At 32.0% G+C, this 17,453-nt stretch overlaps 1 protein-coding gene across 1 annotated transcript in view; it reads left to right on the top strand.

The window, feature by feature from the left end:
• The window catches only part of LOC133331291 (all trans-polyprenyl-diphosphate synthase PDSS1-like), a 33,743-nt gene extending 21,222 nt beyond the window's left edge, over window positions 1-12,521 (top strand). Inside the window, exon 7 of the mRNA XM_061539690.1 lies at window positions 12,248-12,521. Within this exon, the coding sequence (XP_061395674.1) occupies window positions 12,248-12,469 (222 nt within the window). The 3' untranslated portion in view covers window positions 12,470-12,521. The remainder of the gene's footprint in view (window positions 1-12,247) is intronic.
• Window positions 12,522-17,453: the final 4,932 nt, after the last annotated feature.

Below are 17,453 nucleotides of genomic sequence, written 5' to 3'. Positions count from 1 at the left end.
GTTTTCAGTCCACTTTATCCCAATATTATTATCTGATTATCACCGAAAATTACAGACGTTGTCCTTGACCATACCTGGATCCTCATGGAAAATTTTAAAGCTATCAGCGCTATATTTTCGCCCTCTAGGGTGGTAATGGGTTACTAAATAATATTTGAATACGTAAGCACCTGTAAATATTTAAGTGTAACTCCCACATCCGAGTACATACGACAATGTAATTGGTATCAATTTGAAGGCCAACCACTCCTCTTGGATATATTTCAACTTCTTCGGTCTATGTCATTCAGGGGTAAATATATGCGCTATAGAAGACACGTTTTGTAATTTTCACACAAAAGTCAGGGACCATTTCACCGATCTTTATAAAAACAGGCATGCTTATTCTTTGGCCCAATCCCCTTCTCCATGTACAAATTCGAGATGTGTGGGCCATAATTGCGGCCTCTGCAGCGACCAGAAAATCAGACAAAAATACAGTTTTTGGTCCATTTCACCCCCTAAATATTAAACAATAGGGATCTTCATTGGCCAGAACCCGTCCTACATGCAAAATTTCATGAAGATTGGTCCATAACTGTGGCCTGTATCGTGTTTACAAATCATAATGGACAGACGGACGGACACACATGTCTAGATCGACTCAGATAGTCGAGATATGACGATCGGTATACTTAGGACTAGGGCCAATATTTCGGGGCGTTACAAACTCTTGGGGCTGCACAAAGCTATAATACACTGACAACATAGTTGTGTAGGGTATAACAAAGTAGAGGTCACTTTTATGATCCGAATTGGATGAAAATTTGCATAGGTCACTTATTTGGTGGTAATGGGTTACTAAATAATATTTGAATACGTAAGCACCTGTAAATATTTAAGTGTAACTCCCACATCCGAGTACATACGACAATGTAATTGGTATCAATTTGAAGGCCAACCACTCCTCTTGGATATATTTCAACTTCTTCGGTCTATGTCATTCAGGGGTAAATATATGCGCTATAGAAGACACGTTTTGTAATTTTCACACAAAAGTCAGGGACCATTTCACCGATCTTTATAAAAACAGGCATGCTTATTCTTTGGCCCAATCCCCTTCTCCATGTACAAATTCGAGATGTGTGGGCCATAATTGCGGCCTCTGCAGCGACCAGAAAATCAGACAAAAATACAGTTTTTGGTCCATTTCACCCCCTAAATATTAAACAATAGGGATCTTCATTGGCCAGAACCCGTCCTACATGCAAAATTTCATGAAGATTGGTCCATAACTGTGGCCTGTATCGTGTTTACAAATCATAATGGACAGACGGACGGACACACATGTCTAGATCGACTCAGATAGTCGAGATATGACGATCGGTATACTTAGGACTAGGGCCAATATTTCGGGGCGTTACAAACTCTTGGGGCTGCACAAAGCTATAATACACTGACAACATAGTTGTGTAGGGTATAACAAAGTAGATGTCACTTTTATGATCCGAATTGGATGAAAATTTGCATAGGTCACTTATTTGGCCCAAGGACGAATCGTATTGAAATTAGGAAAAATCGATTCAGTTTTAGATATAGCTCCCACATATATTTTCGTCCGATTTTATGTTAATGGTGTACCAAAGTTCGATTTGCACGAAATTTGGCATAGTGTACCGAATTGAGCCTAATGTGATGTCTGCCAAGTTTCGTGAAAATCGGTTCAGATTTAGATATAGCTCACATATATAATTTCGTCAGATTTTATGTAAATGGTGTACCAAAGTCCTTATATATATTTCGATTCGCACGAAATTTGGCAAAGCGTACTGAATTTAATTTGGAGTGATGTCTGCCAAGTTTCGTGAAAATCGGTCCAGATTTAGATATAGCTCCCATATATAGTTTCGTTTGATTTTATGTAAGTGGTGCACCAAAGTCCCTATATATCTTTCGATTTGCACGAAATTTATCATTGTGTACTGAATTGAGCTTAATGTGATGTCTGTCAAGTTTCATGAAAATCGGCCCTGATTTAGATATAGCTCCCATATATGCACCAAAGTCCCTATATATATTTCGATTTGCACGAAATTTGGCATGACCTACTGAATTGAGCCTAGAGTGATGTCTGCCAAGTTTCGTGAAAATCGGTTCATATTTGGATATAGCTTCCACATATATTTTCGTCCGATTTTATGCAGATTTAGATGTAACTCCCATGTATATTTGCGTCCGATTTAATGTAAAAGGTGCATCAAAGTCCCTACATATCTTTCGATTTGCACAAAATTTGGCATAGCGTACTGAATTGAGTCTGCAATGATGTATGCTGAGTTCTTGAAAATCGTTTCAGATCTATATATATATATATATATTTGTCGCCCGATTTACTGTAAATAATCCTCTTTTTGTGTCAGATTGACATGAAATTTTGCACAACATCCAAATTGAGCATAGAATAACGTAGTTCTAGAAGTACATAGATAGCCCAACGGATGTCCTAGTGATATTTGTTTGAGGTCGATTTAAGGGGACCCCCATTCTCGGGGTCAAACATGTTGTTGATATAATTCGAATCTACACTAATTAAAGAATGTCCCTACAAATTTTCAAATGAAAATCTCAAGAACTCTTGAATATATAGCCGATTTATTATGTCAGCATCAAGTGACGGCTGAAGGGCTTCTCAAACTTTAAACGCGTTTTTCTCTAATCATTTGCGAATGGCGGGCACGATAACTCAAAAACTAATAACTCAATCGATTTCAAATTTTTACACGTTTTTCTGTGAGTGTATAGCTATCGTATGAACTAGGATAAAGCCAATCGGTGAAGATCTTCCATATTTTTTAACTTGGGTTTTGGTAAAAAATCAGTGATTTTCAAAAAATATTTTTTCAAAGGTCCACCATTTTGTTAATTTTAGAGCGAAGTCAATAATCCTAGTTCATACAAGAGCCAGACATGTACTCTTTCTAACACCGTTGGAATTTTCGGATTCCGATGTTCCAGTGAGGAGTTATCATGCCCGCCATCAAAAATAAGGACTTTTCTTTAATTACAAAAAACAACAACAAACATTTTTTGTAAATTATTTTTTTCTATTTTAAATCTTCAATTATATATGTGTGAAGTTACAAACCTTATCAAGCATTTGTATTGATTTACCAGCCCATTGAAAATCTTGAAAAATTAAAATCGAGAATGGGTGGGGTTCCCTTTAAATACTTTTGTCCCTTTGTAACAAACGAACGACATGTTTATGGATCGATCTAAGTCGATTCACATTTAGATAAATACCACATATTTATGTTCATCCAATTTCATGTTAATAGTCCTGTTTAATATACCCATAGTGGTAGTAAAGTCAGACGGGACCAACTTTACCTATACCTGTACCCTATAGTCGGCACCGTCCCACTTTACTACTTTCCTTACTGGTTTACATTTAAGGAGATTGAGTCTTCGGCTTTATGTTTTCAAATTAGAGTTTTACTAATATTCCTTTCGTTTGAATTTATATTCAAAATATTACACAGAAAGTATTACAAAACCGAAAATCTGGCGTATAACTATTGACATAAAGTATACGCTCTCAGGGTCATTAATATTTGCATTTATAGAATATTTTGTTTTTCGTAAAATCAGTTAAATACATCTCTCTACAAAAAATCAGTTTAATAACTAGTTAAATCCATGACACTAGTTAAATCCAATAATTTGGCTAAATTATTTAAAAATCCGATTACTTGATACACAATGTCGATAAATTATTCACATAAAGTATACGCCATGGGTTCACATGTATCGACAATCAACCCTATCCTTTTTATTTTAATATTTAATAGTTAAATTTTATTATTTCATAATATAATATTTTTTTTGTTCCGTGTGTCTTCCACAATCCATTCAAGAGGCAAAAAAACAACAACAAGTGCCTTCAAAAAATTCGTTTGAGACAATTTTGGCATAATTTATGAAATTTGCAATGCAAGTCATATCCGCAAAAAAACTCGACAACAAACCTAAATAATATAACAACTCTATTTACTTGTAGTTTACTGTGATTATTATTGTCATAGTTGTGTTTTTTGTTGTGTTGACAGATTGAAGATAGCAACTAAAATAACAGCAAAAAATAGGCAAATACTGGCAAATCATTTTCAAAATTTATTCAGTGGGAATACACACACATTTCGGCACATATTTTGTCAATTACGTAGCATTTGTTTGCCATATTTTTGTTTTATTTTAAATTTTGTATTGGGGTTTTATGTTTTCTTCCATTTTCTATACCCCCACAGCAAGCAATGACTTTTGCATACCAATTTTTTTCTCTGTTAGTTGGCTTAAATAAATTATTTAGTAATAGTTTGGAATTTAAAAAATAGTTTTATAATTTTGTTATTTTTTTGTTGAATGAAGTCTTAAATTGTCACAGACAACGGGTTATTTGTTTTCGATTGAATGGGGAATACCATGTGTACATGTTGTCTTCCTCTTCTTTTATTTTCAAAATATGTTTTTATTTATATTTATTGGTATAGTATTTCTTAGTTTTATGATAGAGAAAAACATATTTAATTATTCTAAATTTGTTTTCAAATAATTTTAGAAAAAAATATTCCATTGGTTTTTAATTGATACTCAGTGGCGTATAAGTGTTGACATAATGTATGCGTCTATTGGGCCATAAATATTGGAAATTTTTGATTTTTTTTTATTTTGGGTGGTTTATATTTTGTTTATAAAATAAAACTTATTAAAATTGTGTTTGTATGATTAGTGGGGGAAAATTAAATTGAATTTAATAACAGTGAGAAACATGTTATAGTATACTTAATTTGTTTTTAAATAATAATACTCGTATATAACGTATAAGTGTTGACTTAATGTATTCGCCAGGTGGATCATAAATATTGAAAAGCGTTTTAAATACATTATTTTTAATAGAAAACACTGTGTGTGGTTTAAAATAATCATATCTTCGTAAATTTGATTTGAAAACATTATTACCATTAAAAACATTCATAATAAATATAATTAAATTCTATCGATTAACAAACATATCGTTTTTATTTATTATAAAAACATGTTTACGATTTCATTTAATGAATTTAACACCTTGTCTGCGGTCTAACACGAATTTAATTTAATTTTTATTTATTGATTGCAGTATAAAGCATCACACAACGGCATACTGCATTTAAATTGCGAATTGTTTTATTATTAAATATGAAATTGTACATATCAATGTGAAGTTCTTGTCTTTATGGGCCTAGTCTGAAATCTCATAAGCGACATACTTGTGTAAAAAAAACTTTGGTATTTCGTTTACTGTTCAAGAAAATTTAGGACGAAAAAAGTGCACACAATAGAAGAGTGGGATATTTTTAACAAAATAATCCTCATTCGATTTGATTGACCAGCAAAAAAAAAATCGTAAAGCCCATAATTAAAAAACTTGATCTATGGCAAATTACTCCATCTGGACATCTTATATACTCTCGTTAATTCCCCAAAGAAATTCGAAATTATCCAGCAAAATGGACAGAAAATAGAAGAAAAACAAACCTTCTATTAGTATTTTACAAAATTCACCCTGGCGTATAACTGCTGTCATTGTGTATACGACAACGGGTAGTAGTGTTTGAATTTTATGAAATGTATTTCGTTTAATATGAAATCGAAATTATCACACTGAAAATTATTGTATTTTGACTGGGGATTGTCATACAGTTTTTTCGGTAAAATGTGATTTGTTTCCAAAAATAATAATAATTACTTTATTAGATTTTAATCGATAAACTATGGCGTATAACTATTGACATTAATTATACGCCATCAATTTCTTCTGCTATTTTTCAATACGTCCGATGAGGAATATATATTTATAGACTTTTCGATAAAAATGTTTACTTTTTGGGAAATATTAGAGGACCTCTTTTTATACCCTCAGCCTTATGAGCAGTTGTGCTCTGGCCAAAGTTTGCACAATCTAATATATTAAAAAGTCCAATATTTTGATAATTCGTAAATTTGATATGAATCGAACAGAATATCAAAATTTCATTCATTCAATCAAATGTTTATCTAGCCTACCTTCCCCACAAAGTGTCAACATTTTGAAAATTTGTTAATTCAATCCAATATCCAAAATAATTGAATGTCTCAAACTTTGCAAATAGTATTATTTTTTCAAATCTATATAAAATTCTAAGATTGAGTCTATAGGGCTCATCTGTAACCTCTCAAAAGCGGGCCAACTTTTTGATAAAGAAATTTGTACCCTTTTGGTACAAAAAAAAAAAAAAAAGCGAAAAGCGAAGTGTTAAGAAAGCACTTCACAAACTGTAACATACATCAGCAAAAAGTACGTTTGTACTCCGTCAAACTAATGGTACGATTTTTAGTACCCTTAGTTCAACTATAGTACATCTTTTCATTAAAGTACATTTTGCTTTACTTTAACTTTCGTACCAATTGAGGGAACAGATTATTTCATTTTCTAGTACCAGTCGGTCTAAGGCGAAAATGCAAACCAAGCGGCTAAATTTGTGAATCGTGTTTATGGTTCCGATACTATAACAGCCAATTATGTGGATTTTCTGTTTCGTAAATTCCGTTCAGGAATTTTTGATGTCAAAGAAAGAAAAAACAATCGACCATAAAAACGATTTAAACCATTGACCAGAATTGGCCAACGGTAGAGGGGTCGTGTTCCATCAGGACAACGCTAGGCCACATACATCTACATTGACTCGCCAGAAACATCGGGAGATTGGTTGGGAAGTTTAATGCATTTTTTTAATTATCATTTTTTTTTTTGATAAAAAATTGGTATCTAGGGAGGATTGTAAAAATCGACTACTAGAGTTGTTTGCAAGTAGAGAGCAGGACTTCTATGAGAGAGGCATTATGAATATTCGTTATTTTGAAGATTTCTAACACGCTTTTAACCCGAATTTTGACTCTAATGTGTTATTTTATGCAAATATTTCTAGCAAATTTTTGCTATGCGTTTGATCTTTCAGTGTGACCCCCGTACAAAGTTCTAGCCTATTTATAGGTTTTTAATGTTCATAGGTCATAGGCGCATTTCCCAAACTGAAGTGACTATATTTTTGCATAACAAAATGACTGTATTTCGGTATTCCGGGACCTTGACAGGGTAAACAACTTCTTCATAGAACAAGCAAAGTTCGCACGTAATTTTTTATGTGCAAGGCCCTAGATAAATGTTCTAACCTGAGTGTCTATAGTTTGGTATATAGTTTTCTCCAGGCAGCATTTTACCATGCAGTAGCTCTGTATATGGGAGCTATTGCATATAATTAATTGGATTTAAGTTATTTTGAAAGTCCGCCTCATTTGGAGGAAATAAAAAGTCATTCCGGCCGATTATGCCATTTTTACGTGAAAGTTTCTATATAAATTCTAAAGCTTCTATAGAAATTTCAAAGCCTTGAATTTGTTGGGTTTTTTCTATGGAATATAAACCTAACATCTTAAATTAATTCCACATAAGCTTGTTGACTTATCCCCATGCAAAAAAAAAAAAAAAAAAAAAAGAAAAAAATCTTAAGTCACACTTCAATCCCATATAACGGGCATTTACAAAGAAATTCCCAATTCCTTAAAACGTTAATATGTGTGTAAAAAGTATTTCAAATCAAATTTGGCAAGGGGACATGACTGTCGGTACAAAGAGACACGCCACATATCCATCTTATGCAGCCATTTAAATAGCAATCACATCCAACTACAAATCCATTCAACGAACCTACCAACCAATCTAGCCAATCAGCTATCCATCCATTTTTCTATAATTACGTGTCCAACATGCACAATTATTATTGAAAAGAAAACATTATTTAATGATTAAGTCATAGACAGTAGCAGCAACAGCAGCGCCAAGTGCCAACAGTAACAACAAAGTTGATAAACCATTCAGCCGTAAATGGTGGGTAGGGGGGAATATCCCTCTCCCTATTTTCGCATTTTTGTGCTGATATAAGTTTTCGATATTTTATCAATCAATAAATTGGAAACATTACAAAAATAAATAATTCGCAACTTTTTTTTGTGCAACAACTATTTTCAGTTTTTTTTCGCTTCGTATCGTTTTGTTTTATTTGCACAAAGTTAGGCTTGACACGTATCCGACAAATTGTAATTGAATTCGTAATGAAGAAAATAAGCCAATATTACACACACATATTGTATTTGAATGGGTGACTGTGTGTGTGTGCGTCTGTGTTTACTTGGCATACAAATGTTCTATGAAGTGACAAAAAAGCCGGAAAGTAGTTATGTCGACGTATATTTGTCAAATAGAAATGAAATGAATCCATCATCGTTGTCGTCGTCGTTATCCACGGATCATCCGCAGCAAATCCATGCCACAGAATGGCATCATCCAGGAATTTCATATATGCCAGTAACATGGAATGCCAGCCACAATTTACTTGATGTTGATGGAGGTGGATGAAGGTGGTTGTTGGTGCTGTTGCACGTGTTATGCATTCATATTCCAAGTCTTGCGGTATTGAATGCAAAATGCATAGCTCCTGCCATCATCGTGATCCATCCATCCATCCACCTCCAATCCAATCAAATGAAATGCGTCAATTGCTGTTGTTGTCTTGTGTCATTTTGCAAATAGCTCAGCCTTACACCTAAGTACCTGTTAATACTGTTGTCTGTAATCTGTAATCGTAATCGTTTGAGTCCCCCAATAAAGATGAGACATTGGCATTATACAAACGCCTATGATTGCCGTCGTCTAGCAAAGTGATAAATGTTTAAGGAAAAAAAACAAATTGCGGAGATTGTGTGATAGAATTTAAACAATGTTAGGGAGCTTTGATTTGATGTCCATCATTTTAAGACCTTGAAAGGAATGCATTCGGAATTAGAAGTATATAGTGATTAAATCTAACAGGGCGAAGGAAAAGTTTCCGGCACTGACACATCGTTAGCACTATTAGAATTAAATCTAAATTATTCGTAGGTAGCCCTAACCTTTGAAAACTGGAGTACAGCTGCCTTAGGCTATTTATGGAAAACGTAGAACTCGGTCGTGGTGGGGTAAAAATATTAATATGTACAAAGCTTGAATCAAATCGAATACTTCGGTTCACATTAGACTGAGAAATTCTCAAAATTAATAATTGTATAACGGTGGTCAAGTCAGATGCAACATATCAGTGTTAAGTTTTTTTCAATATTTATAACCTTTTGTTGATCTATGTTTGGAAAAATATTATTATGCGTAAAGTTTGGACCAATTCGAATACTGATTGAAGAATTCGAATTTTAATATTTAAAAAAGGATATATATTGGGGGGGCGATTCCCTTCGTGTCCATCAAACACATGGACAGACATTTTTAAATCGGCTCAGCATATTCTAAAACGGATAGGGTCTGAAGACATATGTGGTGTTAAACTGATGAGGTGTGGACCTATATTAAGAATTTTGTGCAGGGGGTGCTAGTTCAAAATATTGACCCTCTGAGAACCCGAAATACAACATTTCGTCCATTTCGTTTGGGAAATGCAGCTGGGATATCGAAATACTAAAAATGTCGATTGGTTCATATAGAGAAGATATGTGAAAAAGTTGGTCTATATTGGAGAGGAAAACATGTATCCTCTGGGAAGCGGAAATTACTTATTATAGACGCAAAAATACCTCAAATCAGGTTTGACAGTTATGTTGAGCCTATACCAAAACGTGAACCTGTGGTGCATATTTTCTGGTTGGAGCTCAATTACCCTTTGAGATTTGGAATTTTAAATTTAAATTCACTTCGATATGAACATGTGGTCTGCACCGTAAATGTAATATGGAAAATTCTACCCGAAATTCCAAATGACAGCCACTTTGGTTTCATATTTCTGCCAAGACCTTTAAAATCCTTAAAATCTGAGAAGACATGGTCCCTATGGGGTCTAGGAGAAGACATGGTCTTCTCATATCTATTAAAATATCAAGGTACTGTCCGGTGACTGGTTTCAAAATGCGTTCAGAATTCTACTACTACGGGAAAATTCTACGACGACGTTCTTTCCTCTCATAGAACCCTAAATTCCAGATTTCACCCACTTTGGTTCGCATTTTCGGCCAAGTCTTTTAAAATCCCTTTATGACCTCTTATAACCTGATTTTCAAATTTGCACTAAGTATGGAAAGCTTTTAACATACCAAAACTAGGGTGTGAATTGATATGGATTCTTAAATAATATTTTCTGTGAGTAGTTCCATCACCCTCTGAGAACCTGAATTTACACATTACAGCTTATGTTTCTGTTGAAAAAAGAGGTCGGACACTCAATGTACTTAAAATGAAGTGGGACATTTGTATGAGGACTATTTTAAAACATAGATCTCACTGTGAATAGAAAATTACATCCGCAACGGTCGCAAAATTGCGCCCAGGTCCTTCAAAATGTTTTTTTTTTAATCTGTGAACCCGGTCAGATCCTCTCTGGTCAGATCCTCCGGAAATACCAAACATAGTCCTTTATTTGGGAGCTTTGTTGAAATATGGGCCCATATTAGACATGATCAACGAGTAATATTTTCAGTCAGAAGCTCTAACACCCTCTGAGAACCCGAATTTCCGAATTACAGCCACATAGGTTAGAAAAAGCGCATACGACTCTCTATGTACCTGAACGCGAGGTATAACGTTTGTATGCGGTTCATGTAAAAAAATAGATCTGTCTGTGAATCTGAAATTGAAAATTACATCCACTTAGGTAGCATATGTTGCCAGGATCTTCAAAATTTCTAGACCGAGACGAAATATCAAAAGGTAGGTCTTGGCAACACTACATTATAACTTTTTGCGAGGATGGGTTTTGCACTCTGTGAACCGGAAAAAAATGGGCCAGACCCTTCGAAAATACCTAAAATAGGGCGGGTTCTTCATTCGATAATTTAAAATCGATTGGAAAATGTGACCAAGTCCTTAAAAATTTACTGTAAATGGACCTGTATTGGAAAATTTCTCAGAGACGACTTTGGAGCGGGTTATTATATGGAAGTTATCATAAATTCTGGACCTTCAAAATACCAACAATTTGAGCGGACTTCTACACTGTGAAAAGTTTCTGCAGGCAACCCTATTAATCTAAAAGGAACCCGAACTTACAGTCACTTCATTTTAAGATGCGACTTGGACGGGATGTCGAGGATGTGAAGCCATGTCGAAACATAAACCCATCCAATTTTTTAACTAAAACCTTCCAAGCACCTAAAATCTGTTGGGGAAGTTTTTTTGGGATTCATTTCAAAATATGATCCTCTATGCATTTCTTCCTTGCGAGTAGGTATATTATTCTTATGATAAACCGATAATATCTATTTGCTGCAGGTTTCGTTGATAAATATTGCGACCATGACCATAAAAATAATACAAGTAAGGTAGAACTATAATGTGAGCTTATATTGTTCCATTCGAAAATAATCTCAGTATTCTTCTTAAAATATGAAAAATTGGTCCAGTACTTCGTATGAAGTTTGTGTCAAAAAATATAAATTTTTGCTCGATATTTGAGAAAACATTGACCTAGATTTTTGAGAGGAGATTTTTTTCCCAATATATATTTTTTGGCTAGGAGCTTCAAAATGTCAAAAAATGGGACGGGGACTTTATATGGAAATCAAGATATCGAGCGGACTAATATATGAAGGTCATATCAAAAAAAGAACCGAAAACCTTCGAACCTATAATAGTATGACCTTGATACATGCAGGCCATGCCAAAATAGCTTTAAATGTACCTAAAACCTTCTAATTTATTTGCATTTTTGTCAGGACCTTGTGGGGCCCTTACACGTAAGAAATGGACATCAAAAAATATGGACTTAAAACTTTCTAACCTACAGAATTTGTTGTAGATTACCTTCTGCACCCTCTAATTTTCAAAAATTGGAGAGGATTATTATATGAAAATCATCTTAAATTATGGACCTTCAAAATACCAAAAATTGAGGCGGACTACTATATGCAGATCATCTCAAAATATGGCCTTAAAACCTATATATAAATGTTTTTGGAAATTTCGTTCAGCAATTTCTTGTGTAAAACATTGACCCATACATTTTTTTGGAGAGGAAATCTTTATTGGAAATTTCGACCAGGAACTTCAAAATACCTTTTTTGGGGGATATGACAAAACATGTATCTTTGAAATATTCAAATTTGATTTTTTTTAAATAATTATTTAATTTTTGTTTAATTTTTTTCTTTTCAGTACCCCGAATTGAATCCCATGATTATGCGTCGCTTCAGCGAACCTGGTGATGTGGAACGTGCCTTTGAATTGGTTCACAAATCACATGGTCTCGAGCAGACACGGTTTTTGGCCAAGAAACATTGTATTGAGGCGATACGATTGGCTCAGGAATTGACCGAATCACCCTATCAGAAGGGTTTGCAGGTTGTTGCGGATTTAGTTATTAATCGTATGAAATAATACTTAGGGCTAATTTAATGCAAAAAAAAAAACATACAATCAAAAAATCATGTTCATAACAAACAAACACACACAACATAACAATCCATAAAACAACAACAACACCCTTTTGTGGCATGTTTTAGAAAAAAAGAAGAAGAAACTTAAACATAAATAAAGGGAAGAAAGGGTAATTTAAAACAAAAATAAATTTATATAATAAAGAATTATAAATAAAAAATAATGGGAATGCAATAATTTATATAAAAAACGATCTTTTTATACATACAAATATATAGAAATTTAAATAAAAAAAATTTAATGTAAAATTTCAAAAAAATAATAATAAATTTTAATTGTAATTGTAAAAACCATAACATCTACATATTTAAAAAAATTAAATTTGCAAAAAATAAAGAAGCTATACACTATTTTATTGATATTTTTCAATGTCAGTAATTTATTGTATATTATTAAATATGTTTGTATGTATGTTATACATAATAACAATTTATTTTTTTAGATGATAAGTTTTCCTTTGTTGACATTATTTTTTTTTTAATTGTAAATAATTTATAAACAAATTACAAATAAAAGCGAAAAAAGTCCCCCCTAAGGAAATTAAATTGAAAAAGAAAAATGAGAACACTTTAAATAAAATGTATTTAAAAACAAATATTTTTTTGTTATATACATATATACCTAAATGTACATACATATAAGGCGAGTATGAATGGATGCCAAGTAACTATTACAAAAAATAAATATATATGTGTAAACATTTGTTATTTAAATACAACGAAACAAAAAATGAAAACTAATAATTCAACACCGACACACCTGTATAATAAACTTTGCAACAATATTTTTTTATTTAAAGAACAAAAAAAAAAGGATAAAAAAGAAATACGAGTAATAATAAATAAATGATAACGCAAATAAAATGTACATCTCCCCAATCACCACAATAACAACAACAAATTTATAGTCAATACATTTTAATGATATTATTTAATAAATTAAATAAAAAACGAATAAAATTTATATAAAAAATGCAAAACATATTATGTTAATTATTTTTATTATAAAAAACCACTCACATGCAAAAACAAATTTTCATAAAATAAACCAATTGTTGTTCATATGTACCTATTTTTCCTTAACTTTTCTTTTTTGTTATTGATTTTTTTTTATTATTTTTTTAATGCTGAAATGTTATATCATTGATAATGTTTATATAGGATAAATATATAAGAACAAAAAAAAAACACACACACACACAAATTTGTTAAATTATATTTAAATGTATTTTTTGTAGTCACTAGAGATTTTTTCCAATGCAGAAAAACTAAAACACAACAACAACAATGCATTCAGTACAAGCTCAATTTAGACCAAAACAATTTGAAATTTTTTAAATTTAATTATAATGGAGAATGTCTGTCCCATTTGATGTAGAGCCCAGAAAAAAAAAACTTATAAACAATTCAAGAATTTTTCCAAAAAAGTAGTTTCTGTTAAAAAATTGATAAATGTCTCTTCCCCTTGATTTAGAACCTAGAAAAAAATGTTTAAAAATATTTAAATAAATAAAAAATGTTGATAAAAAAATGTTGATTTGATTGGGTTACTATCAAACCAAATGAGCTCAACATTTTTCCATGTTTATATTCAAACAATTGTTTAAGGGTACCCCCCCCCATATTCTAGGTTTCAGGAAAACGATTTTTTACGGTCAGCCTTATGGCTAATTAGGGTGTATACACGTTGATACGGCAAAATGTGCCTCATCAAAATATTGGTTGTTTTGACTATTTTGGTGTCGATTTACAAATGCCCGTCCGTCTGGCGTGCTTGTTTGCATGATAACTCTCGAAGGGCGTAACCGATTTCATCCAAACGTTGCACATCGTAATATTTTTTTTTCCAAATTTAGTTCAAGCTCGAAGATGGTCAAATTTGCGCTAAATATTTATTTTATATCATACGAATGGACAATCCGATTTGAACCAAATTTTGCACAACCTATTATCTTTACCCAGAAATTCGTCTAAATTTCAAATTGAAAATGGGAAGTTTCCTTTAATTGAGTCAAAGCTATACCATGTTACCAGCAATTCTTCAAAACTAGTACTTCTTATATACTGAAAAATAATCTCTAGAAAAAATCCACCCTTCAAACATTGATGAACAAATTTTACCACTACAAAATCCCTTTCTTCTATTCCTTTTTCTATTAGAAGTAGGTATCCTTTTTTATCAGAAGGGAAACTTCATCTTCTTCTAACAGAGGAGTACCTCCTTCCTTTATAAGAATCGATTCTTTATAAGAATAAGATTCTTCTATCAGAAGTAGTTCGTCTTTTCTATCAGATAAAGGTATCCCTCCTATTCCATCAGAAGTAGGTCTTCTTTTCTATCAGAAGTTCGTCTTCTTTTCTATCAGAATTATGCCTCACTTTGTATCTGAAGTATTACTCATTTTCTATCAGAAGTAGGTCTCCTTTTGTCAAATGAAGCAGGTATACTTTTCTATCAGAAGAAGATTTGTTTTTCTATCAGAAGTATGTGACCTTTGCTATCAGCGTTTGTTCTCTTTTTCTATCAGAAGAGGGTCCAATTCTTCTATCAGAAGAAATTCTTCTTCTATCAGAATAGGTCTCCTTTTCTATCAGCAGTTGGTCATCTTCTTCTATTATTTTTCATATGTACCTATTTTTCCTTAACTTTTCTTTTTTGTTATTGATTTTTTTTTATTATTTTTTTAATGCTGAAATGTTATATCATTGATAATGTTTATATAGGATAAATATATAAGAACAAAAAAAAAACACACACACACACAAATTTGTTAAATTATATTTAAATGTATTTTTTGTAGTCACTAGAGATTTTTTCCAATGCAGAAAAACTAAAACACAACAACAACAATGCATTCAGTACAAGCTCAATTTAGACCAAAACAATTTGAAATTTTTTAAATTTAATTATAATGGAGAATGTCTGTCCCATTTGATGTAGAGCCCAGAAAAAAAAACTTATAAACAATTCAAGAATTTTTCCAAAAAAGTAGTTTCTGTTAAAAAATTGATAAATGTCTCTTCCCCTTGATTTAGAACCTAGAAAAAAATGTTTAAAAATATTTAAATAAATAAAAAATGTTGATAAAAAAATGTTGATTTGATTGGGTTACTATCAAACCAAATGAGCTCAACATTTTTCCATGTTTATATTCAAACAATTGTTTAAGGGTACCCCCCCCCATATTCTAGGTTTCAGGAAAACGATTTTTTACGGTCAGCCTTATGGCTAATTAGGGTGTATACACGTTGATACGGCAAAATGTGCCTCATCAAAATATTGGTTGTTTTGACTATTTTGGTGTCGATTTACAAATGCCCGTCCGTCTGGCGTGCTTGTTTGCATGATAACTCTCGAAGGGCGTAACCGATTTCATCCAAACGTTGCACATCGTAATATTTTTTTTTCCAAATTTAGTTCAAGCTCGAAGATGGTCAAATTTGCGCTAAATATTTATTTTATATCATACGAATGGACAATCCGATTTGAACCAAATTTTGCACAACCTATTATCTTTACCCAGAAATTCGTCTAAATTTCAAATTGAAAATGGGAAGTTTCCTTTAATTGAGTCAAAGCTATACCATGTTACCAGCAATTCTTCAAAACTAGTACTTCTTATATACTGAAAAATAATCTCTAGAAAAAATCCACCCTTCAAACATTGATGAACAAATTTTACCACTACAAAATCCCTTTCTTCTATTCCTTTTTCTATTAGAAGTAGGTATCCTTTTTTATCAGAAGGGAAACTTCATCTTCTTCTAACAGAGGAGTACCTCCTTCCTTTATAAGAATCGATTCTTTATAAGAATAAGATTCTTCTATCAGAAGTAGTTCGTCTTTTCTATCAGATAAAGGTATCCCTCCTATTCCATCAGAAGTAGGTCTTCTTTTCTATCAGAAGTTCGTCTTCTTTTCGAATTGAATTTTACAGAAACAGGTCATAAATACAAGCGGTGTAGTTGTAACGGAAGGACTACTCAGACCCTCCTTCTTATCGAAGATTGATAATGGTGTGCCATTTTATATTGAAATCCTTCCCTCTGAAAAGAAACAAGAATGTCGGAAATGTAGTTATGGTCTTGTTAATCCTTGAACCTATTGATATCGTGCATATCAGTTTTCATATCCAACTTCCTCCAAATAACTATATCTCCTCTGAAAACTTATTTCTTGGAAATGCCAATACTAAAAAATGTTATAGAAATAATAAATGAGCATGGTTTTTTGTCAAACCCGCCGTCAGCGCCATCTATGATTCATGATCGGGCAATAAGTTTTTCAAGCCCAACATTCTCCAAACAACTATGTCCCCTTGATAAGATTCATTTATAAATAAACAAAACATGATAAAATAGAAACTCACACTTATTAAGGATATACCTTGTTGTTGAGCTTGCATTGTTTTCTAATATTTTCTTCCTCTATTATATTTATTCTTGCGTATTAACACTTTTATTTTATCTATATTTTTTTTAAATTATCTTCTCTTATTTATTAAAATCGTTATTTTCCGTTTTTTTAATTTTTCGATATATTTTTAGAAAAGACATACATATTGTTTGTAATTTAGAATTGTTAAAAATTGCTTGTTTTTATTATTAAAATTTGGCAATAGAAAATTAATTTGCCATTGTTATTTATTAACATTTTTATTTTATTTTCGACAAAATGTTTTTTTTAACTATTTTATTTTATCTTATTTTATTTCTTGTCATCTATATTGTTTTCATAAAGTACCTTAACACAAAACAACAATAAGAAATCAGAACTAAATAAAACAACAAATTCTTTTTTGGATATCTATATATTTTTTAAGACAACAACAAAAAACAAAAACGATTTAGAATTTAGAAGTAATAAATAATAATTGCTGATGATTTGATATATTTAAATAAAGTGAAAAAAGTACAATTGAAAT

The sequence above is a fragment of the Musca vetustissima genome, unplaced genomic scaffold, assembly GCF_032173495.1.
Source record: "Musca vetustissima isolate MV318-11 ecotype Yass unplaced genomic scaffold, APGP_CSIRO_Mvet_v1 utg51308, whole genome shotgun sequence".
Classification (NCBI taxonomy): Eukaryota; Metazoa; Arthropoda; class Insecta; order Diptera; family Muscidae; genus Musca; species Musca vetustissima.
Note: the sequence above shows the minus strand (reverse complement) of the source record. Positions and strands in the feature narration are given on the sequence as shown.